Consider the following 23,270-nt stretch of genomic DNA (forward strand, 5'->3'; position numbering starts at 1 on the left):
AATGCGTACTGATGGTGGCCTCATGTCTTTGCTCTGTGAAGAAAACACACAAATCAGTAAGAAATAAAGTGATTTTTAGTAAAATCTGAGCAAGAACATGAAGTAATTCATAAAAGAGGAGGTACAACTAATCAGGTAAACATTAATTCAAATTAAAACAAGATTTCATTTTCTACCTAATGATAGGCCAAATTTTTCTTTGGTTTGTTTGAATCATAATAGCGTTGATGTGGTAAAATGTGGACTATACATTAAGGAGGAAATAGACATTGGTACACCCTGTGGGAAAGGAGTTTGGCAGTGTGCTTCCTCTTTACTGTGAACTCCTTGAGGGCAGGGACCAAGACCACATTTTGTTCATCTTTTGGTCCTTGATCTGAACACAGTGCTGAACACTACGTAGATACCCAATAAAAGATAAATGAATTAATGGAAGGACTTAACAACAAAGTAGTTGACTCAGTAATTCTACTTCTGGGAACACTTCCTAAGGCAACAAGTCTAAATACAAACTCACAAAAAGAAGCACGTTAAATGCACGATGTTGTTTCTTTTTCACCTACTACACTCTGTTGCCTCCTTGAAATGGGTGAGTTGGGTGGGTGAAATCAGAGATGTACAAAACTTTTTTCTTGGAGGTGGGGGTAGGAGTATTTAGCATTAGGGTTAATGAGATGAAGCAAGAGGAGAGTGTCCTGGCAGCACTTGATATAATCAGTCAAGTTCTTTTCTGTACATTTTCCCCCCATTTACACCGCAGAACTATAGAGTAGCTTAAAAGCCTTCCTCTTTCCATTAAGACTGTAAGGTTTTTTGTTTTGGTGGCAGTTAGTTCTCATTGTAACTAGCACCTTGAAAACCCTCAAATCAGCTACCCATGTCGCTTTGTTTTTGTTTTTTTTTTTTTTTAATTGTGCTTTAGGTGAAAGTTTACAGAGCAAATTAATTTCTTATTAAACGATTAATGCAGAAATTGTTTTGTGGCATTGGCTGCCAACCCTGCAATGTGTCAACACTCTCCCCTTCTCCACCCCGGGTTCCCCGTTTCCATTTGTCCAGTTTTCCTGTCCCCTCCTGCCTTTTCATCTTTGCTTTTGGGCTGGTGTGCCTATTTAGTCTTGTATAAATGATTGAATTTTACGAAGCATGTTCCTCGTGTGTTATTGTTTGCCCTAGAGACGTGTCTAATCTTTGGCTGAAGGGTGAACTTTGGGAGTGACTTGAGTACAAAGTTAAAACGGTATCCCGGGGCCATACTCTTGGGGTTTTGCCAGCCTCTGTCAGACCAGCTAGTCTGGTCTTTTTATGTGTGTGTGTGAATTTGAATTTTGTTCTACATTTTTCTCTAGCTCTGTCCAGGACCCTCTATTGTGTTGCCTGTCAGAGCAGTCATTGGTGGTAGCCAGGCACCATCTAGTGCTGTACTCATTCTGGTGGAGGCTGTGGTAGTTGTGGTCCATTAGTCCTTTGGACTATTCTTTCCCTTGGGTCTTTGGTTTTCTTCATTTGCCCTTGCTCCAGACAGGATGGGTGCAGTAGAGGTATCTTAGATGGCTGCTCACAAGCTTTTAAGACCCCAAATGGTACTCACCAAAGTAGGATGTGTAGAACATTTTCTTTATAAACTATGTTATGCCAATTGAGCTAAATGTCCCCTGAGACCATGGTCCCCAGCCCTCAGTCCAGTAACTCAGTCCCTCAGGGAGTTTGGATGTGTCTGTGAAGCTTCTATGACTTGGCCTTGGTCAAGTTGTGCCGACTTCCCCAGTATTATGTACTGTCTTACCCTTCACCAAAGTCACCACTTATCTACTGTCTAGTTAGTGTTTTTCCCTCCCTGCCTCTCCCCTCCCTCATAACCATCAAAGATTGTTTCTTCCTATGTGTAAACCTTTTCATGAGTTTTTGTAATAGTGGTCTCATACAGTATTTGTCCTTTTGTGATTGACTTACTTCACACAGCATAACACCCTCCAGATTTATCCATGTTGTGAGATGTTTCGCAGATTCATCATTGTTCTTTATTTTTGTGTAGTATTCTATTGTGTGTGTGTGCCATAGTTTGTTTATCCATTCGTCTGTTGATGGGCATCTAGGTTGTTTCCATCGTTTTGCTGTTGTGAACAGTGCTACAACGAACATGGGTGTGCGGATGTCTATTCGTGTGACAGCTCTTATTTCTCTAGGATAGGAGTGAGACTGCTGGATCATATGGTATTTCTAGCTTTTTAAGAAAGCGCCGTATCGTTTTCCAAAATGGTTGTACCATGTTGTATTCCCACCAGCAGTGCATAAGAGTTCCAATCTCCCCACAGCCTCTCCAACATTTGTTATTTTCTGATATTTTTTATTCATGCCAGTATTGTCAGGGTGAGATGATATCTCATTTTAGTTTTGATTTGCACTTCTCTAATGGCTAATGATCACGAGCATTTCCTCATGTGTCTGTTAGCTGCCTGAATGTCTTCTTTGGTGAAGTGTCTGTTCATTTCCTTTGCCCATTTTCTAATTGGATCATTTGTCTTTTTGTCATAGAGGTGCCTTGTCTTCTTGTGGCTGTGATTTCAAAGCATATCTTTCCTTGCCGTGAACTCTTTGAAGAAAGGGCACCACAAAAAAAAAAACAAGTGCATTAACTAAGCTTTTTAAATTGGGGCAAAGGAATCCTGGCCTGGATTGTTTCTCATGTATTTACTTCTTGAGGTAGCTACTCTCACCAGGTGAGGTGGAGGCCAGTTTTGTCTGTCCACATCTTCCCAAACCTCCAAGCTCCCATGGTGCTACAGCTGCTTAAGAGAAAGGTTTGCCTTCTAGACTCTGGTTGCCCCCCTAGGTTTTTTTTCTTTTTAGATAAAATATATATACAGTGAAATGTAAAAATCTTATACTATTTAATGAGCTTTGTTAATTCAGTGATTTTTAACAAATGCGTACTCGTATGTAACCCATGCCCCTATCAAGATATAGAATATTTTCATCATTCCAGAAAGTTCCCTCATGCTCCTTCTTAGTCATCACCCAACTCAGAGGCAATATCCCTGTTCTAAATTTTTTTTACCAAGGATTAGTTTTGTCCAGGCCTTTTTAAAGAAGCCATGGTGTCTTAGTCATCTAGTGCTGCCATAACAGAAATACCACAAGTGGATGGTTTTAACAAAGAGAAGTTTATTTCCTTACAGTAAAGTAGGCTAAAAGTCCAAATTCAGGGTGTCAGCTCCAGGGGAAGGCTTTCTCTTTCTCGGCCTTCTCATCAGTGTTCCCACGGACTAGGAGCTTCTCGGCGCAGGGACCCAGTCCAAAGGACGTGCTCTGCTCCTGGCACTGCTTTCTTGATGGTATGAGGTCCCCAACTCTCTGCTTGCTTCCCTTTCCTTTTATCTCTCAAGAGAGGCCACACCCCAGGGAAACTCCCTTTACATTGGATGTGACCTGGGTAAAGGTGGTGTTACAATCCCACCCTAATCCTCTTTAACATAAAATTACAATCACAAAATGGAGGCCAACCACACAATTCTGGGAATCATGGCCCAGCCAAATTGATATACACATTTTCTGGGGGACATAATTCAAACCATGACATTCCTCATGCTCCTTCTTAGTCGTCACCCAACTCAGAGGCAATATCCCTGTTCTAAATTTTTTCTACCAAGGATTAGTTTTGTCCAGGCCTTTTTAAAGAAGTCATGGAATTTGTTATTTTGAAGAAATCTTTTTGGGTTTGGTGGCCCATCTAACCTGGTAAGTGTTGCCCTGTACACATATTGTAGCTCTAAATCTTTTAGTCTGCAAAATGCAAGGTAAGTGGAGAGAGAGTGGCCAGGCATTCATGACCTCTCCTTTATACTCCCGTTATGAACATCCATTTCTAACTTCCATGTTTAGATGCTAGTCAGTGATTTTACCTGACATTTTTTAGACACTAGGTAAGGGTATAGGGATGAATTGGTATGCAACTTAACAACACAGTTATGTGCTGCAAATTGATGTGAACACCACTGAGTATTTGTTCCTCTAATTACCCATGCTCTGCTGGTTCTAATTGCTTTTTTCTCCAGACTAGCCATGACAGACAGCAATCATTTTCTCTGTACTGTAGACTCAGATAAACTCAGATACTTTTCCACATTATAACCGTGTCATTTCCTCTTGATAACTGGTAGGTCCTCAGTCTATACAATTTACTTGAATTGCCCACTGCATGAAGAATATAATAACAATCAACAGAGACAATATAAGGTATGATTTGTCATGAAGTTTGTATTCAACAGAACTGATAAGAATATACTCAAATGTAAATGACATACAAACCAACATCTATGTAATTCAATTCAGTTGTAACAAAACTACGTAGACTCCAGGTACTTTGGATTAGAGGCTCAAAATGGGATTATTACTAGAGAGAGGCATGATTAAGGTTGTATAGGCAGCTTCCAGCCCTTTACACCATTAGTTGGTTTTAGGTAGATGAGTTTCTTAACACCAAATTGCTGCCGTCAGGCTCTTTGATTCCAATAACACTGATAATAATAGTTACCATTTATTTTGTACCTGTGACCTGCTGGGCATTGTGCTATATGCTTTGCATTCATTCTCATTTAATCTTGGTAACAATCCTATGAGGTCAGTAGTATAATCTCCATTTTTATCGGTGAAGAAATAAGGGCTCAGAGAAGATAAAACGTGCCTGAACCTAACCAATCTGGGATTTGAATTCACGTCATTCTTTCAAAATCCACTCTCCTTCCTATTGTCTTCACTATTTCCAGCGTCCAAGATACTGAAAAAGCCTTGTTTCTTCCCATGAAGACTCCATGGAATGGATCCCATCAGAAGGGATCTGTCTCACTCTCTCAGGTGAAAGTCATAGACTGCAGTGCTGCGTCAGAGCAGTGGTGCTGGGTTAAGGAAAGTGGAGTCCACGTTTTAAACTCCAAACTGAACAGTTCTGCTCTGACCATATGGGATCACCGTGAGTTGGAGCTGGCTCCATGGCAACTGGTTTTGTTTTGTTTTACATATTTATTTAAGCTGGAAGTTATACCGGCAAAGTTTTATGTCATTCTTTACCTCTAGTACTCCCTTTCTCCATGGACTAAGACTCCCTCTTGTGGTAGAAGAATATCTCCTCTGGGCACAGACTGTGGAACTGTTCGTTTCTCAAGAGGGAAAAATCATAAATTTTAGTGAGATGTGATGTGCCCTAAATGTCAGGTCCCTGAGTGAATTATTATCTAAGATTTTATTTTGTGGATGTGGGGATTGAAGCTCACTAGGCTTGGAACAAAGAAAAAATTCAATCCTGAAAAACAAAACTAATCCATTTTTTGCCATATAAAATCTAAGAAAAGAGAAAGGAATGTTACTCTGCTGATCTCTAGTCAATTGAAAATCACACAGGCTCTTTTCTTCCAGTATTATCCTCAATATAATACAAATTCTTTTGTCCTGCCTTTCAACTTGAAATAAATAGTGAATTTCAGAGTACTTACTTCTATTGCTATGGCATATCAGGAGAACAGGTTATTTTCTAACAATGAAACCATTTTTGTCATCTTGCCAATTTACACAGTGTTTTAGAGACAGAATCCTCACCATGGTTCTGCATGGCTGTCTTCAGCTGACAGAAGAGGGAATGTTGTAGGCAGAACAATGACCTCCAAAGATGTGCACATCCTAATCCCTGAAACCTATGAATATGTTACCTTACATTGTAAAGGGGACTTTGCAGATGTGATTAAGTTAAGGATTTTGAGATGAGGAGACTGAGATGGAGTATCTTGGTGGGCCCAGTGTAATCACACAAAAGAAACCCAAAAACCAAACCCATTGCCGTGAAGTCTATTCTGACTCCTAGCAACCCTATAGGACAGAGTAGAACTGCCCCATAGGGTTTCCAAGGAGGGTCTGGTAGATTTGAACTGCCAACCTTTGGTTAGCAGCCGAATGCTAACCACTGTGCCACCAGGATCCCTCATTATAAAAGGAAGGCAGGAGACTAAGAGTGAGAACAAGTGATGTGATGATGGCAGCAGAAAGAGAGAGAGATTATAAGATGCAATGCTTCTAACTTTGAAGATGAAAGATGGGACCACAAGCCAAGAAATGCAAGCGATCTCTAGAAGTTGGAAAAGGCAAGAAAACAGATTCTCCGCTACAGCCTCCAGAAGGTAGGGTGACCAACAGTCTTGGTTTGCTAGGGACTGAAGGATTTCCCTGGACATGGGGCTGTCAGTGTTAAAACCAGGACAGGCCTCAACAAACTGGGACAGTTGATCACCCTAGTCTATTGTATCCTTACGGTAGAAATGCTATATAATGGTACTGCTGACATTTCTTCCCAAGTGACATCACATTAGTAACTTGAAATTAGCCATAGTGGGAGTATTTACACCATGGAAATCAGCAAATGCTACAGATCAGGGCTTGATTTATTGTTTGTTGACTGTCTGGCATTAAGAAGGTGATAGAGAAAATGTTAATAATGCAGATTGAACTTAACAGTGTGTTGTGTCTGTAGCCATTACGTTGTGTACAGCACCAAAAAATGGGAAATACTCTATTCTTCAGTATTTGAAAGCTGTTACCTGATTCCGCAAAGAAGTCACTCACGTCTTTGACAGACAAGTGAAGTTCTGAAATATGTCTCTGTTGGTGTTTCACTATTACTCATACCCCTATCATTATATGGAATATTTTTATCAACCCCTAAAGTTCCCTGTGCCCCTTCCAGTCAGCCTCCTGCCCCAAAGCAATCACTGATACGATTTCCATCATCCTAGATTTGCGTGTTCTAGAACTTTCTATAAATGAAATATTATTATATATTCTTGTGTCTGGCTTCTTTTATTCAGCATAATGTGCTTTAAATTCATCTATGTTGTTGAATATGTCAGTAGTTCGGTCCTTTTTATTGCTGAATAACATTCCATTGTATAACTATACCATGGTTTGTTTATCCATTTTCCTGTTGATGGACACACAGGCTGTTTCTAGTTTTGGCTAATATAAATAAAGCTGATATGAACATTTTTTGTACAAGACTTTTTGTGGATATATGTTTTTGTTTCTCTTAGATAAAATCTAGGAGTGGAGTTGCAGGCTCATAGAGTAGATGTCTGTTTAACTTTTAAGCAACTAAATTTTCCAACATTAGTACCTGCCCTTTTAATCACTATGCTATGCTCTCCATATTTCATAGGTTTGTTGTGAGGAATAAATAATACATGTAAAATACTCAGTATAGTGCTTAGCACAAGTAAGTGCTTGACTTATTAGCTGTTATTATTTACTGTTTCTAGCTGATGACTTACAAATCTCTTGCTCTTGAGCACTAGGCCTATATATCCAGCTGCCACTTACATAACAACTGAACTTAGCTGTCCCAGTTGGGCCAAACTGAACTCATCTCCTCAACCTCACTCCATTCCAAACCTGGTCCTCCTCTCATGTACCACCTTATGGGGAATCCTCTCAGTTGCCCTAGCCTCTCTCCTCCTTGCACATCCAACAGGTCATCCAGTCGTTCAAAGCTACTGCCTTAACAGCTCTTGCATGTGTTAATTTCTCTCCATTCCCCACTGTTGCTACCTTAGTTCTGACCCTCAGTATCTGTCCCCTGGGTTGCTGTAACAGTCTTCTAAAAGGCCCATGCCACGAGGATTGCCACCCCCAATTCATTGTCTACACTGCAGCCAGAGGAGTCTGTCCCTAATACAAACCTGATCCTGTCATGCTCCAATTGGAACCCTTCATGGCTTCCCAGGATAAAGCCTCAATCCCTTCTATTCCTTTCAAAGCCATCCACGCTTCAGCCTCATCTTTTACTTCCTATCTCATAAGCTTGGCTCTCACTCTCTAGACTTCTTCCCATTCCTGGTCTTGCTTAGAGGTCTTTGTCTGTGCTGCTTGTTTTACGCAGTGTTATACCCTCCCCTGTCTCATCCTACTCCACCCCTTTACTGGACTTTACTGCCATCAGAATTCAGCCAAGAAAATCCTAAATTCTAGGAGGTGTTCTCTAACTTTAGGCTTCCTCCCCCTCAGTTGGGGTAAGTGCCCCTTCCATGTGCCCTGGCACCCTTTACTGACCCTTAGTGTGGCTCTCGTGACCCTTTACTGCCTGATACCCACACAGCTCCCACCCTAGACTATGAGTTCTCAGCTGCATCCCCAGCTAGAACTTAAGTGTTTGAGAAACTAAATGATTGTGTTGGCAATACTAGAGAATGTACTTAATTTGCTGCTGGACCCACTGGGGATTGATCACTAGGGAGTGCAGCCAACAGCATTTGGAATTGCTGGGTTCTTACCCATTTGTCTTGTCATCCTCACAGCCAGATGAAAATTCACTGGATTTTTCCTCCTGTATGCTCCGTCCTGGGATTAAAAATGCTCAGGAACTTGCTTGTGGGGTGTGCCTCTTAAACGTGGACTCCAGGAGCCGGGTAAGTCACGTGCCTGCACCATGCAGGCGGCAAAGCGTCCTTTAAAATGACGTAGGAGATAACCTCATCTAGGCCACTTCACTGCAAGGTCTGTGACCAGAGGTGGGATTTGATAAAGCCCAGAGGAGAGCTGACCATAGAAGCAGTTAGTTCTTTGAGAAGGGCAGTGGGGAAGCTGCTGAGGGAAACTGTGCTATTCTCCCGTTTCTAATGAGCATGCTGTTTGCATTGTGCCTGAGCATACTGTGTACAGTGGGGCTGGAAGAAAATGTTCAACCTGTAAGGGTTGGTTTGGAGACAAGAGACTCTGTTCTGGGAATTTTGTTGACCTTATGGTTTAACGTTATTTCAGAAAGAAGAGAAGCCTGCAGAAGAACATCCTAAAAAAGTATGAACCAGTTACACATTATCTTAGCGTCTCCATCTTAATTTTGAGTGTGGAAGGCAAGTCGGATTATTCCGCTGCCGTTCTGAACCATTCCAATCATAAATCCTTTACTGAGTCATTCTTGTTCCCATAATGTTTGATTTAATCAACTAACATGTCTGTGTGGATCCACTTCTGTCTTGTTTGCATGTTTGTATCTCACAACTGACTTCTGGTGTTGCTGTTATTTTTCTCTACAAGGAACAGGGTAACAGAATGAGCAACTTCTGGAAGACTGAAGTTGTATAGTGGCACACAGAATGAGATCAGATAGCTAGACTGCTTCAAGATTTGGCCGTCAGCAGACAAAAACAAATTCTTTAGGTTTTAGTTTTATTTATTTGTTTATTTATAGTGCTTTAGAAAACTAACCCCAGGAAGTGGCTGAGGTCTGGGCCACTCGTCCCAGGCTCACTGCAGCTTACCTATAAGCATTACTCATCTGGAGCTAATATGTGTTTAATGTTCTTTTATTTTTTATAAACTCAGTACCTTTTGAACTCTTTAATTGTGTCATATAAGTTAACAGCTCCCACTGGCATCAGACCCTAAGAGTTTTTATCTGTTGCTTTCTAATTCTCTTACAGTTTTTCTTTGATGATAGGACTATAATCGACTGCAGAAATTTGAATGAATGAAAGATATTTAAGGGATTACATGCTCTAATTCCTTGGGGAAGGGCTTCCTTCAGCACAAGGAGGGATAAAATGACCGGCAGCCCTCAGCTATTTTAGTTCCCCATGTCGTGAAACCCCCCCTCCCATAGCCTCTGTCTGCCTTTTCTGTGAAAGACTTGACCTTCTTTTGCTGAAACTAGGTTTAACAGTACAGATTTTTATACCTTTAATTAGCAGCAAAACATTTTCTCACTTGAATTCCTATAGCCACCTGCTCAGCTTGTGTGTGTGTGCCATTTTGGCCTCAGACTCTGGAGAGGGGTACGTGTTGATTGCTGATCAGCACTTCGATGCAGAAGTCTGACTTGCCCCACATCTCTGTTTATTTCTGGCAGGCATTCAACTCAGACACAGACAATTTCAAGCTGGCATATGGAGGGCACCAGTATCACGCCAGCTGTGCCAACTTCTGGATCAACTGTGTTGAACCAAAACCTCCTGGTCTTATCCTGCCTGATTTGCTCTGAAAAGCTCCTCTATGAAGCACCAACCAGTTTCTTTTGTTTGTTTTTCGATCACACCCCAGGGGGGGACAGGGACCAATTAACAGAATGCACGTATTACTAAGTTCATCTCTATAAATCTATATAAAGGATTCCCCAAAAGGTAGGGAAAAAAAAATCTGTGGAGGTTCCAGTCATTCCTGCAGACAAACTTTGTCCCCTAGTTTCCACTGCCAGCCTCTGGGATTTGAGATAAAATTGCCCTGCCCAAAATGCATGTGGCACCAGAAGTTTGCCAGCTTATCTCTAGTTCTCATAAGATGTTTTAAAATATGGACCACAATTTTCTTTATCTAAAGAACAATTGCTGCTGCAATATTGAAACTGTGAAGAATTGACCTTTGAAGAAAAGTAAATTATTGTTGTAGGACTGGAATTGGCAGAGCTGCTTCAAGCCAGTGCTTATTTATATCCAGAACACTTACTGTCCTGTGAAGTAGAACGCATTTATCTGCACTTAAGTTTGTTAATATCTGAAATGAATAAAATGGGGAAATGTGATTAAACTGATGCTCTTATCCTTTTATACAAAAATTCTGCTCCTCTCCACTGGACAGTGGCAGGTGGGTGCGGGCAGATTTCTCAACTTTACTGTCAGAACTGAGCCAATTCTCTACTTTCCTTCATTTCTAAAACTGTCAACTCAAGAATACTTTTTCCCAAAACATACCTGGCAGCTTTGCAGTAGATAAGAAAGTTTATTTTACAGAGGCCCAAGTCCCTGTGTATCAGGATGAATATCTTTCCTGTTAGAAGCCCTCACTGAAAACCTTCCGTTTTACCTCACACACAGAGTGAACATGGTACTTTTTTCAGACAAGATTTGGAAAGGCAACTGAGTGAAATATCTTTGCAGTAGTTTCTTTCCAGATCCAAAGATGACTACATAGAGACCAACACTGCCTGTCTCTGCAGTACCTATGAGAGAGACCTGAAAGTTAATTCAGGGTTAGAAGATGGAGTTCCTGGCCTAGTGAGGAGAGTGGAAAGGTGTGTATTTATGGTAGAGGTACATGACTTAGAAGCAGCACTGAATTTTAGAAAGAAAAGGCTCATGCTCTCTGGGTTAGGGAAGTTTCTTTGCTGTTAAAACTAAATGCATAAAATAAAATAAAAATTTTAAGCCAATATGTTAAGGACTTTGTTGGGAAGAACATACCAATGTTAGGAAAACATTTCTCTGAATTGTCAATTATGTACTTTATAAAGAGATTTTGAAACTTGTATGCTTCATTTTGTGTGACATGAGCTTCTGCCCTAGACTTAGTTTTTATTTGTAAGCTGAAAAAGGTGGTTCTATCCATATAATTGCTGCTTTGACATAATTAATTCGTTTTCCCCTCTCTTAGGACAAAACATGAGGGAATACTACTTTGTTCCCTTTCACTTTTTACATCCATCTTTTCCAAGAAAGGTGTAGAACAGTTTCATTAAACGGTTCTTGATGAGGCTCTTGCTTTAGCTTGTGGTGTGCCAGAATGCACAGAGAAGCGCTGATGACATAAATCTGTTCTTATTTGCTGCAGATGACACCATTGCCAGCTATTAATGACTGAGACTGCTGTCTCTGAATTGTCACGTTAGAGCCTTTGCCCTCCACAGGGTTAGTGGGGTGTTAGTGACACCACCACAGGCCAGGTGTCCAGCAGGCTCTCCCTGGGGCCTCTGTGGTCCACTTCATCCTGAGCAGCACTGGTGTTCCATGTGGCACCAGACTTCAAGCAGGTTTCTAATTGGTCTTAAAAATTCCATAATGGAGTCATGATTACAGGATCTGCCACTGCAATGTCTCACAGTTGGACAGAATTCACATTGCTGAAACATCTGTTTGCAAATGCTTTATGGATTGCTCTTCTGTGACAATGGCCTGTATCAGTGACATTTTAAAATATGTGTTCACCTGTTAACCAGGTTGGTTTCCATTCCTAGGTCTATTCCAGAATGCCTCAAATAAAATTCCTAAGTATAATTTCTGCTGACCTGTATGATAGGCTTAGTCACTCCTTGGAAGGTATGAGAGGAATATTCAGCAAACAACAAAAAACAGCCTTTGCTATGAAAAGTATTCACTACTTTTAATATCTGTTTAATAGGGGAAATGTTTTATGAGATGCCACCAATAAGGATTGGGAGTGTGTGGAATACCATTGTGCTGATTTTATTTATTTATATACATTCATTAAAATGACTCAGTGTTGCGTTTAGCTTTACCTCAGCTCTCCTCTTGTTAGCCAAGAGCCCAGTGTCCTTGGAAACAGTAACCAAGGTTACTTATTTCCATACTATGTATTGTGTTAGGCAGCTTCACCCCACTGCCGGAGTGACGATTAAAGGTGGTCTTCTTTTTTGGTATTGTATTTTGCTCTTTAAAATTTTATGGCTTAGTGTGTAATTTAATTTTTGTCTGGACATGTCTGAGATAGAAGAGGTACAGGGTGTATTAGGATATTATCCATGCTTTATTTTTCCTGTGGCTACTAGTTAGCATTCCATATGGGTTGCGTCTTTTAAATCGATTATTTTGTGTAGATGTATTTTGTTTTCTGTTTAAGGATGCTTTCTAATTTCCTTTTAGGTTTAAAAAGATTCTAGGGCCTTTATGTTATAGAAAATTTGAGATGTTTGCTCTGCACTGGGACCAATACAGAAATCCCTCTTACCACCTTCTGCGTCATACGCCTTTCTTTGTGACCAGCTAATAAATGGCTTTGACATCTTCAAAGACATTTGCTATTCAGGAGGGTGTGTATTAGCCTGTTGTTGGCCACTCCAGCAAATGTCCGAATGCAGGGCGAGATGTGTTTGGCCTCAGCCTGTTTTAAGTTACTTAGTATTTCTTTGGAAAAATGTGTACCAAATAGCAATATGGCAAGCCCCCTCCTTACAAAGCCAAGCCCATGAAATGAAGCTTAACTAAAACAGCTTTCTGGTGAAAATGCCACTTTATAAATACTTTCCTAACAAAACACCATTAAAATGAAAGTGTACTTGATTCCATTATATTTTGATGTGATTGTGTGACTTAAAAAAAAAGTATTCATATGTAAGTGACATTATTTTGTAGCTGTGGCTGTATTAACCCATGAATGCCATGAAAATGGGTTGTCTTTTGTGTTGTGCGGTGTGAAAGTTATTCCTATATTTTAAAAGTGGCTTTTTTGTTTGGTTTATATTTTAATAAACAATTTCCCTAAATGACATGTTTAGACATTATAAAGCTTGGTCTCTAAAATATTTTCAGAGTTTGTTCTGAAATAACCACTTGCTAAACTCCACTGGCAGGGAAACAAACGTAGAGGGATGTCACAGCTACTAGACTTCCTCTGTCTTTCCCCTGCTGGGTCATAGATGCACATCACAAGGATGAATAGAGGCCTAAGCATTTAGACTAGAAAGGTGTAAGGCTTCCCAAGTGCTAAAAACACTCTTAGTAACATCCCAATAGTGATGTTTACCAGGACTGCTACAGGAAAATCCCCTTAATTACCAAGAACATCTGTCACTGGGTGGGTTCAAACCACCAGCCTTGGGGTTAGCAGCGGATCGCAAACCACTTGCGCCACGAGACTTAAAACATGCCTTCACACTAAAGGAAGCTTCCTGAATTGGTTTTGATCATGTGCTGATGTAGCATTTGTGGGTTCCTCTGATTTCCCACAGAAACTATTAACTTTAATTTTCCTATTTAGACAACAACAACTATGCTGGTTTATGAAAGTGAGCAAATGGTGTAAAACAAGAAAAGGGAGATTATAGATGGAAAAACATTGCCAGCGACCAGGTAAACAACTAACTCTGGGATATAAATTACATGCAGCCACTGGCATTACATTTATGGCTTCTTGCCATAAAAGAAGACCAAAAAAGTAGAAAATTATTCCATGAATAGGCAGGCTACAACCTAGCTGGCAGATGAAGTAAAATAAAGCAGTGCTGTGGCAGTGGTTCTGCTGTATGGGCAGATTTCCCAGTGGCTCCCCTATCTAAAAGTAAGGGAATGGCCTGGTAAACTCCCAGTGGCTTCCCAGGAGAGTGGAAAGGAAAAGAGCTCCATCATTGCTGACATGATTCAGCTGGGCTGTCTTCTCTTAATTAGCATTCATAATTTGTCGGAGAGCCATATTTTACAATTATTGGAGAGTGTCTTTCTTCCACCATCAACACACACACCCTGAAATTCCAATTATTAAAAATGCTAATATGTTAAGCAGATATATTTATTAAAAATAATGCTAATGTAATCCCGGGACACATTGATTTCAAGAGGGTCTTTGCAGCAGATTTCATTATGATTACTTAACAGCTAAATAACAAAGGTTTGCTTATTTTAACTTACAGAGTCACTAAATAATAGAGGGAAAAGGAGAGAGTAGGGCTACCAATCCAGTAGAGACTGAAGCTGGTATCAGTCTTCCCTAAGCATCTGTTTGGTTGGCAGCCTTAAGCAAAGCTCTGCTCTAAAGAGTTAACTGGGGCCCAAAGTGATGTTTTTTGCACCGAGCTCCTTCAGCACCTACAGTGGTGCCAAAAGGCCTGGGATTCAGGACAGAGCAGAACCTAACAGTTTTATATAAACTGTTCAAATTGTTAAAAATGATTAAAAGCCAGTTGAAGATTTTCATAAACACTATCCAAAATGTTAGTTTTAAAAATGTTACTAGCAATGTATGCATTCCCTTATGTCCCTCCCCTCCCTTCTATCTCGTAAAATAAATTTGAACACCCAGTGTAAAAAACACTCCAGGGAGAACCAAAAGTCAACCATTTGAAAAAGAAAGGTGAAGAGGGGAGCAGACGGCGTATAGCAGATGCTGGTACTGCTCAAGGGGCTGCTGATGCAGGCTTTGGTGGCATTAAATTCCCCAGTAAGGCATCAGGTGTCGGGACTCTTTCTCATAAACGTCTGGAACTATGCCATAAGGTGTCTGTACCATTTTAACTGTCGACTTCCCAAAGAGCTGGCGCTCATAGTCTATCAGCTGCCGCCAGAAGCCCACATTGGGCCTGATGACAGGCCTCCGGGCTTTCACCCAGTTGTACGCCTCCAGCAGGCACACATTGTGGTATTTCATAAGGTAAGCGATGCAGAGAGTAGCCGATCGGCTCACCCCTGCAGCACAGTGCACCAAGGTGGCCCCGTGCTTCCTGCTCACACTGTGGATCTTGTCGGCCACTGTGTCAAAGTACAGTCCAATGGGGGCATGAGGCGTGTCAGCCAGAGGCACTTTAACATATTCAAATTGGGGCCAGTTGAAATTGGGGATCTCAATGGTAGCATTAATGATGCAGGTGATCCCACGAGCTTGGAGGAGTTGCCGGTTGGAGGCCACGCTGCCTCTGCCCAGGAAGAGAGAGGAGGTGATTTGAGCAATGCCTCCTATGTCTCCCTCGGAAATCATCCGAGGGGCCATGAGAGTCCGTGGTAGTGTGCTGTGACCTCTGGAGCTCATGAAGACGCCGGTAATCACACTTGCATCGTTGGAAGCAAGGCGGGAGTGGGTTGGTTTTTCCTTCCGGCAAGGAATCCGAAATTACAGTCTCCTTCCTGCAAAATACAGCTATCTGTCAGTACTTTAAATGCTACTGACTCATCACAGCTTTTTGGAGTGTTTGTGGAATGGGAAGGTGAAAGGATTAGAAATAATTATTTTCTATAATAGTGTGCGTTCTTCCAAGGATGTTGACAAATCATTTCCTATCGATGAACAGGAAGAGCAGCTTCAACGCCAATATGTAAAATCAGTGTAAAACTTAACTCTCTGCTGACTGTAAAAAAAAGCTCTAAGCAGAAACAGTCATCCTATTTTAGGAAAAGGAAAAAACAGAAACATGTCCAACAACAATCTTGCAGACCTCTGTTCTTGTTGAAGGTGTTCCCTGATGATTAGGAAGAAATCAGAAATGCTGATCCTCCCTACAGCCATGTTCTCTCCTACCTTCCTTGCCCACCTCCATAGCTATGATAGCCATTTTTTTACATTTTGGACAAAGGTACAAAAATGATACTGCATTAATGTATTTAATGAACTACCTTTATGGACTAAAAAGATACTGAACTGGATCAATTCCAGAAAAGCCAGGACACATGATCACTGTAGCCCTTTATTATTTAAAAATACCTACTTCCTATCATATCTGTGACATCTGAACACTTTACAAATCCAGTTAGCTTTAGGTAACTTGTGCTGTGGCATTTCCATGGAAATAATCCCAGGCAATTTGAAGGCCCTGGTCTCAACAATCCATTCCTGTAAATTAATGAGCATTTGCAGCTGACCTGACCCTGGGTGTGGTTGAATAAGTCCACCTGTCTCTACCAATTCAAAGAGCCAAGATGAATCCCACTGGCTTCAGATGCTGTGTGTTGGAATTAAAATTGATTTTGTTTAATATCTGAATATATTCTCACCAATACAGTGTTTATAAAAGATACTGTTATACAATATGTCTACATATTAGTAACACAGAAAGGGAAATTACTGGTTTCTGAGATTTTACACACATCAGTTCCTCTCACCACAAAATCAAAATGCTTTATAATCTGTGCCCACTGGGATGTGTGCTTATCTACCCCCTGATGTGACTACAGACAAATGAAAACATCCTCAGCTTCGACAGACAGAAGTGGTACAGGGGATACTCACTTGCTGAGGAAGTTTCAGTGTACTCTGGACCCCGTGGTCTGGATCCAGAAAATCCTCAGTGAGCAGTGCTGGTTATAGTGGATACAAATCAGATCTGCAGGAAGACAAGGATGCAAGAATATGGCCAATCAAAGTTCAAAAGAATCCCTCCTGGTTTTTGTTTTTTTAACTAATAACCAAGTTTGACTGGAATAAATCTTGAAAGTGGAAGGCATGCTAAATATTTCAAGATGTGCATTTAAAGAATGCTTCAATAATAATGCCAAGCTAATTCTCAGCTTTCTGTTAATGACATATAACTATGGTGTGACAAACGCTGGAAGTACAGTTTTGGCAGTAGAAAAGACAAATTTTTGAAAGAAGGCTCAGAGACCGAAACACATCAATGAAATGTAAGGCACTGGAGAACGCTCCAAGAATGCAGTTTTGCCTGTAAGATGCAAAACTGAGTACAGTCTCTTCCATATACCCTTAGTCAGCCCAGCAGTGTGAGGGACCGTGCTAGATACGCAGTGGGCAGAACAGCTAAGCAAGATAAAGTGAGGATAAGCAGCCTCGTGATTACGACACCCAGTAGAGGAGAGTGGGTACCGCGAAAGAAGTCAAAGGTGCTAAGGTGTGGGTGGGATGTCATCTAGACGAGGCCAGAGGGCGGCTTCACCAAGAGCAGTGGTGTAAATATGGCTTGAACGATGAATGCCAACTACAGCCAGCACTGGTGCTCTGGAGAGCAACTGGAAATTTCCTTTCACTTTGTTTTCCATGTATGGCCCTCTTATTTCTTTCATTCATTTATGTAATAATGATGAGCACCCATGAACAACATTTAAAAAGCATGTGTTCCTCTTCTGCCCAGCCCCCTGGCCTTTCCCAGGTAACCATCATACTTAAATTTTTATTTTTTACAGCTCTGTTGAGGTATAACTGACATGTGAACTGATGTACAACTTGATGAGTTTTGACATAAGTATACACTCTAGAAACCATGACCTCAAAGTAATAAACTATCACCCCCAAAAGTTTCCTTATGCCCCTTTATAATCACATCCATCCTTCACCCCCTACCCACATTGCCAAGCAACCACTGACCTGTCACTATAGATTAGTTTGCATTTTCTAGACTTTAATATACAAATAAAACCAAAAAACCAAACCTGTTGCCATCCAGTCAATTCTAACTTATAGGAACCCTAGAGGACAGAGTAGAACTGCCCCATAGGGGTTCCAAGGAACAGCTGGGGGATTCAAACTGCCGACCTTTTGGTTAGCAGCCAAACACTTAACCACTGCGCCACCAGGGCCCCAAATATATACAAGTGGAATCGTATATGTATATACATATATTTTTTTGGTCTGGCTTCTTTCACTCAGCATAATTATCTTGAGATTCACCTGTTACTGGGTGTATCAGTAGTTCATTATTTTTTACTGCTGAGTAGTATTCCACTGTGTAAATATACCGTGGTTTTGTTATCTATTCACCTGTTGATGGACAGCAGGTTGTTTCTAGCTTTAGGCTACTACAAGTAAAGCCGCTCTGAATGTCTGTGTGGACATATGCCTTCAGTTCTCTTGGTTACATACAGAGGAGTGGAAGCACTGGGTCATATGATAGGTTTATGTTTAACATTTTAAATAGTTTTTTTTTTTTTTAAATCTTTAAAGATAGTTACATCATTATAATTCAGCAGCTCTCAAACTTGAGCATGCATCAGAATCGCTTGGAGGGCTTGTTAAAGCACGTATTGCTGGGCCCCACCCCGAGAGTTTCTGATTCTGAGTAGAGGCTTGAGAATTTGCATTTCCCAGGGGAAGGTGATGTTGATAGTCAGGAAATACACTTTGTGAATCCCTGCAGAGGTGGAGGTTGTGGATTCTCTCCTTTAGGACTGAGGCACTCACTCCCCAGCTGCAGGGAGTGCTGGTGGTAACTGACGGATCACAGGTCCCTCCCCAGTACTGGCCTTGCCTGAAGCGAGCTGTCTCCCCCAAGGCTGACCCCTCTTTGGAGGCCCACATGGAATGATAAGTAATCCAGGGGTATGCAGAGGAGTATACAGGTGACATCTCACCATGAAGAAAAATGAGGAAGTAGTCACACAAGGAAATGTGGTGTGTGTGTGCCTGTAGTTTGGTTGTTGCTGGGCTTTTTTGTTTTTGGTGTAAAATGTAAGCAGGCAAAAACGTTTAGGTGAGAAAATCTTGACCTGCAGCAGCACAGTCTCCTGCCACTTCCAAGTCTTTCCCTGGCAGAATCCTAATCGTTTACAAAGCAAGGTCACTGTGGTAACGAACACACAAAACTAGGCCTTCAGACGGCAGTGATGAGTCCCTCCTCAATGTGGAAAATCTGGAAGATGCTAATCAAATTTCCAACTGGGTTATCCAGTTATTGTCTAATTAGGAGGGACTCGGCCTTGTGGTCTCCCAAATAAGCATTCAGCTTGGGAAGCCACTCGCCCTCCCGAGGCAGGGGTGCCCCAGGCTCACTGGCCTTTTCAGCAGAAAGGTCTTCATCAAGGACCAAGGGCATGTAATGGCTGGGCTGAAAGCCTAGCTGATTCTATCAGCGCTCATCTGTTGAGCAGTGACAGGTACTTGGTGCTGCAGGGAAAAGCAAACAGATTGTGAGTCCTCGGGGCAGAATCCAAGTTAGACACGATGCTCTGTCCCTGCTGCTGCTAGTCAGTCTCGTGCCAACAAACCTGCTCAAAATGCCAGAACTCATCCCAAGTTTTAGAAAAACAACTTCTGCCAGAGAGCACTCAGAGGGCACAGATACTGTAGATGCTCCTCTGACAAACACCCCTGGCCCCTTTTACAAATGGGAAAAAAACAAGATTCAGAAAAGGTGAGATGAATGCAATGTGGAGAAGACAAGCAACAGAATGAGGAAAAGATCTGAGGTGTCCCGACTTCTTGCTCAAGACTGCACGCTGCTTCTCTGTGGGGCTAGATGGCTGTGTTCTCACCGTCTGCCTTACAGAACTCTACCACCACCAGCCAGCACCTTCAGTGCATGAAAAGGGTCTTGGATTGGCCTAAGAAGAACTTGTTTAAATGCTTATAAACAGACTGGGCCCAGATGGGCTGAGCCAGCTGCTCCACTTTCCTGACTGCCCAGAATAGGGAAATATTGCCACAGACTAGTACAACTATTCAGTACAAAACCACCCTCTTGACAGCAGAGGGACCTCAGCAGGACTAGTCCCAGATTAGTACAACAAGAAGCCCTAGTGTGGGCCATTTCTAAGGTTAGCGTAACTCAATCATAAAGAATAAAAGAAAACATAGGTGTGTCAGATTCAATTTGTGTGCTGGACAACAGAGAAAGAAGACCTATTAGGAGAGAATCAGGACTGCATGTTCTCTCTGAGTGAACACCCCATTCCCACATGGCACACTGGTCGCTGGAACAAGGGTGGCCAGGAAGAACGCTGAGGAATGTCCATGTCGCTGTCCATGGTGTTCAACTAAGCCCTCCCAAGTTCCTCTGGCAGCTACATTTACATATTTGAGGGAAAAAAATGCTTTCCTGGCCAGGGAGATGGTGATAAGTTGAGTGAAAGACAGAATGGAGGAGCTGTCCTATGCCAACCCCAGAGACATTTTCTTTTACAAATTATAGGAAATGTCTCATCAGAGATAATGCTGGTCTCTTTTAATAATAAGCATCAAAGCAACTAAACAAAATGCAGAATTAGTGTCTGCCCAGTGGGCCTGTAATCTCAATAGTGCATAAGCTAATAATAACCACTGATTGCTCCCTGCATAGGAGAGCCCCTGGAACGTGCACAGCCTCTTGGTTAGCACTGGCGTCCATATCTACAGAGACTACATCTCCGTACCTGAAGCAGTGAGCAAGGAGCCATGGCCTATTCGGGGCAACCGTCCTAGTGCCGTGGGGGCTACTTTTCTTTTGTTTTTTAATCATGACAAATAACCACTAGAATCGGCAGTTAAAGGACTGAAATTCCATCTACTGTTTTTTCTCCTCATGGTGAATAAGCAGAAATGGCCGCAATGGTGCTTGGGATGACTGTGTAAAAGGATCTGACTAAAATATTTTTAGTACATACTGGAGGCCTACAATATTATTTGTTTGTACTTGAAAAATCTATGTAGTCACATTTTTCTCTTCCTTTAAAGTAAATGTCTATCTAGTTCTTTTCAAAAAGCTTGAAATCACCCTTTTTAAACAGAAGAGAAGCATCTCAGTCTAGACTGCCATAAAGTAAACAGATACCACTTGTCATTAATTTTCACTATTAAATCAGATACATGTTTCATTGAGGAAGAAGTTAAAATACTTACCTCTAGCAAATAAAAATAAAATCACAGTGGGGCAATATTTCACTGAGGAAAAATAACTTTCTGATAGAAGATTAAGAATGTAATTCAATATTTATTGAGTTATATTCATATTAAGGTAAAATGATGTAAGAGATACTGAATTCACAAATTGTTCTCAGTCATCTGGAAAGCTTTAGCAACTTGCCTAAAACACCTCAATATCTTACATCTGGAGGAGGGGCTACTTTTGCTTTTCCCACCATATAAATTAACTGGTATGATAGGAGTCCAGGGATGATGTACACAAAGCTAAAGAGTGAAAATCATTATTCTGGTTCAACAACAGACATTTCCCCCATGTGACATGCAGCTGTAGAGCAGACTGCCTGTGTAGTTGTGACCAGGATGACCACTTGGATGTCCTCATTTGGACCACCAGCCCATTAACACAGCACTCACTGAGTCTAGAAAAGGGCCAATCATTGTCAGACACTAGCCACCTGTTACATATTGAATATGCCACCGCCCAGAGAAGGAGCTGGGCAGACCACTTGATGAAAGCAGAAGAAAAAAAAACCACGCCAAATAGTGACATAAGATGCACAGAATTTACGAAGTTTAGTTCCATATTATAAAGTCATAGATTCTCCATGGTGTAAACAGAACACACAGAGTAGGAAGAAGAGACTATCAAAAACTGTAAAAGGTAAAGGGAACTTATCTGGGCTTCATGGGGTAATCTGTACACATCTGGAACTGAATTCTTCAGTTTGATCCCCACCTCCCTCAGCAACTAAATTACTTATCACTCATTTATACAACAGTATTTACTGAGTTCATGCCATGTGTTCAACGCTATGCTAAGCGTTGTTGGGGACTGTAACAGAGTAGTATTTTCCAAAGATGGAAATATCATCTCCCATCCCACATGCTCTTCTTACAATGTGACCTTGATAATCCTCCCATCAAATGGTGGGGTCTATGACCCCTCTCCTTGAACCTGGAAAAACCTTTGTGACTGCCTCATCCTAAAGAGTACAGTAGGAATGACATGAGTCTAGATTATAAAAGTGTCACACTTCTACCTTGTTCTCTTGGGACGCTATCTCTTGGAACCCAGCTACCATGCTGTGAGGAAGCCCAATTAGCTCAGTGGGGTGACCACATGGAAAGGCCACATGTACGTGTTCTAGCCAACAGCCCAACTGAGGTCCCAGCTGACTGCTAGCATCAACCACTAGCTATGTCAGTGAAGACACTTCAAGATGATTCCACTCTCAATCCTCAAGTCACCCCCAGGTTTTGACTCTCCCAGCTGAGGCCCTAGACATTATGGAGCAAAGACAAGTTATCCCCACTATGCCAGGTCCAAATTCCTTACCCACAGATCTGTGAGCATGATAAAAATGGTTATTTTACACCACTGAGTTTAGGATGGTGTGTTATGCAGCAACAGTAACTGGAACAGGGATATAAAAGTAATACAGGACATAACCCTGTGCTAAGATTTTATCATTTTATAAAGATGAGACAACATACACATGGAAACAGTTGAATTAACAATTAAAAGACAGAATTCAGTGAATCAAATTCAAGAATAGATGCCACAGCAATGCAGGGAAGGCACAGGATCAAAGCAAAGTAGAATACAGTCATGCATTGCTTAACGTCCATGGTAAGTTTTTGTGACATAGGGACTTTATGTGATTTGGAAATCATGCGATTTGGACATTGTGTGAACACTATATTATATACAGGCAGTCCCCGGGTTACAAATATCCAACTCATACTTAAAAACGTACTGCCATAAAGCCTATTATATTAAAAATTTGAGTTAAATACACAAAATGGTTTGTAATAACGAAGGCATAGACTCCTTTGTAATGCTCACGAAAACACTGCATAGTTTGGAAGTGTTTAAGTGTTATATCCGCTACAAACCATTCTCCAATAGGGATTTCTGAACTCTTTTATAACCTTATGGGACCATGGACGTCTATGCAGCTGGACGCTGCCTGAACAGATGGATGTTATGTGGTACATGACTGTAGTCAGTGCTGCTGAAAACTGAGTTGTTTCTTAGGGAGAGGTGTCTCATAGATTATACTATCATGCTTTTTCTCCAGTCCATTATTAAAATATGCTGCCAACAGATGAATGGATAAACAAACTATGGTACATACACACAATGGAGTACTATGCGACGAGAAAGAACAACAATGAATCTGTGAACCATCTCATAACATGGATGAAACTGGAGGACATTATGCCAAGTGAAATAA

At 41.3% G+C, this 23,270-nt stretch overlaps 2 protein-coding genes across 6 annotated transcripts in view; one reads left to right on the forward strand and one right to left on the reverse strand.

Annotated features, from left to right (window-relative positions):
* Positions 1-14,116, forward strand: part of SYNRG (synergin gamma) — a 76,833-nt gene extending 62,717 nt beyond the window's left edge. For 3 of the 4 annotated variants that reach the window (XM_023732657.1, XM_023732660.1, XM_023732661.1), the window contains 3 exons: positions 8,334-8,444; positions 8,797-8,832; positions 9,884-14,116. In XM_023732657.1, the coding sequence (XP_023588425.1) occupies positions 8,334-8,444; positions 8,797-8,832; positions 9,884-10,015 (279 nt within the window). In that variant the 3' untranslated portion in view covers positions 10,016-14,116. The remainder of the gene's footprint in view (positions 1-8,333; positions 8,445-8,796; positions 8,833-9,883) is intronic. The other variant, XM_023732659.1, reaches the window with a different exon arrangement.
* A 136-nt stretch (positions 14,117-14,252) lies between these two features.
* DUSP14 (dual specificity phosphatase 14) overlaps positions 14,253-23,270 on the reverse strand; it is a 15,592-nt gene continuing 6,574 nt past the window's right edge. Inside the window, exons 2-3 of one of the 2 annotated variants that reach the window (XM_023732663.1) lie at positions 16,696-16,789; positions 14,253-15,596 (exon numbers count right to left, since the gene is read on the reverse strand). In XM_023732663.1, the coding sequence (XP_023588431.1) occupies positions 14,905-15,501 (597 nt within the window). In that variant the 5' untranslated portion in view covers positions 15,502-15,596; positions 16,696-16,789 and the 3' untranslated portion in view covers positions 14,253-14,904. Of the gene's footprint in view, positions 15,597-16,695; positions 17,399-23,270 lie in introns of those variants that run through there. The other variant, XM_004377831.3, reaches the window with a different exon arrangement.

This window comes from Trichechus manatus, unplaced genomic scaffold (genome assembly GCF_000243295.1).
Source record: "Trichechus manatus latirostris isolate Lorelei unplaced genomic scaffold, TriManLat1.0 scaffold00054, whole genome shotgun sequence".
NCBI lineage: Eukaryota > Metazoa > Chordata > Mammalia > Sirenia > Trichechidae > Trichechus > Trichechus manatus.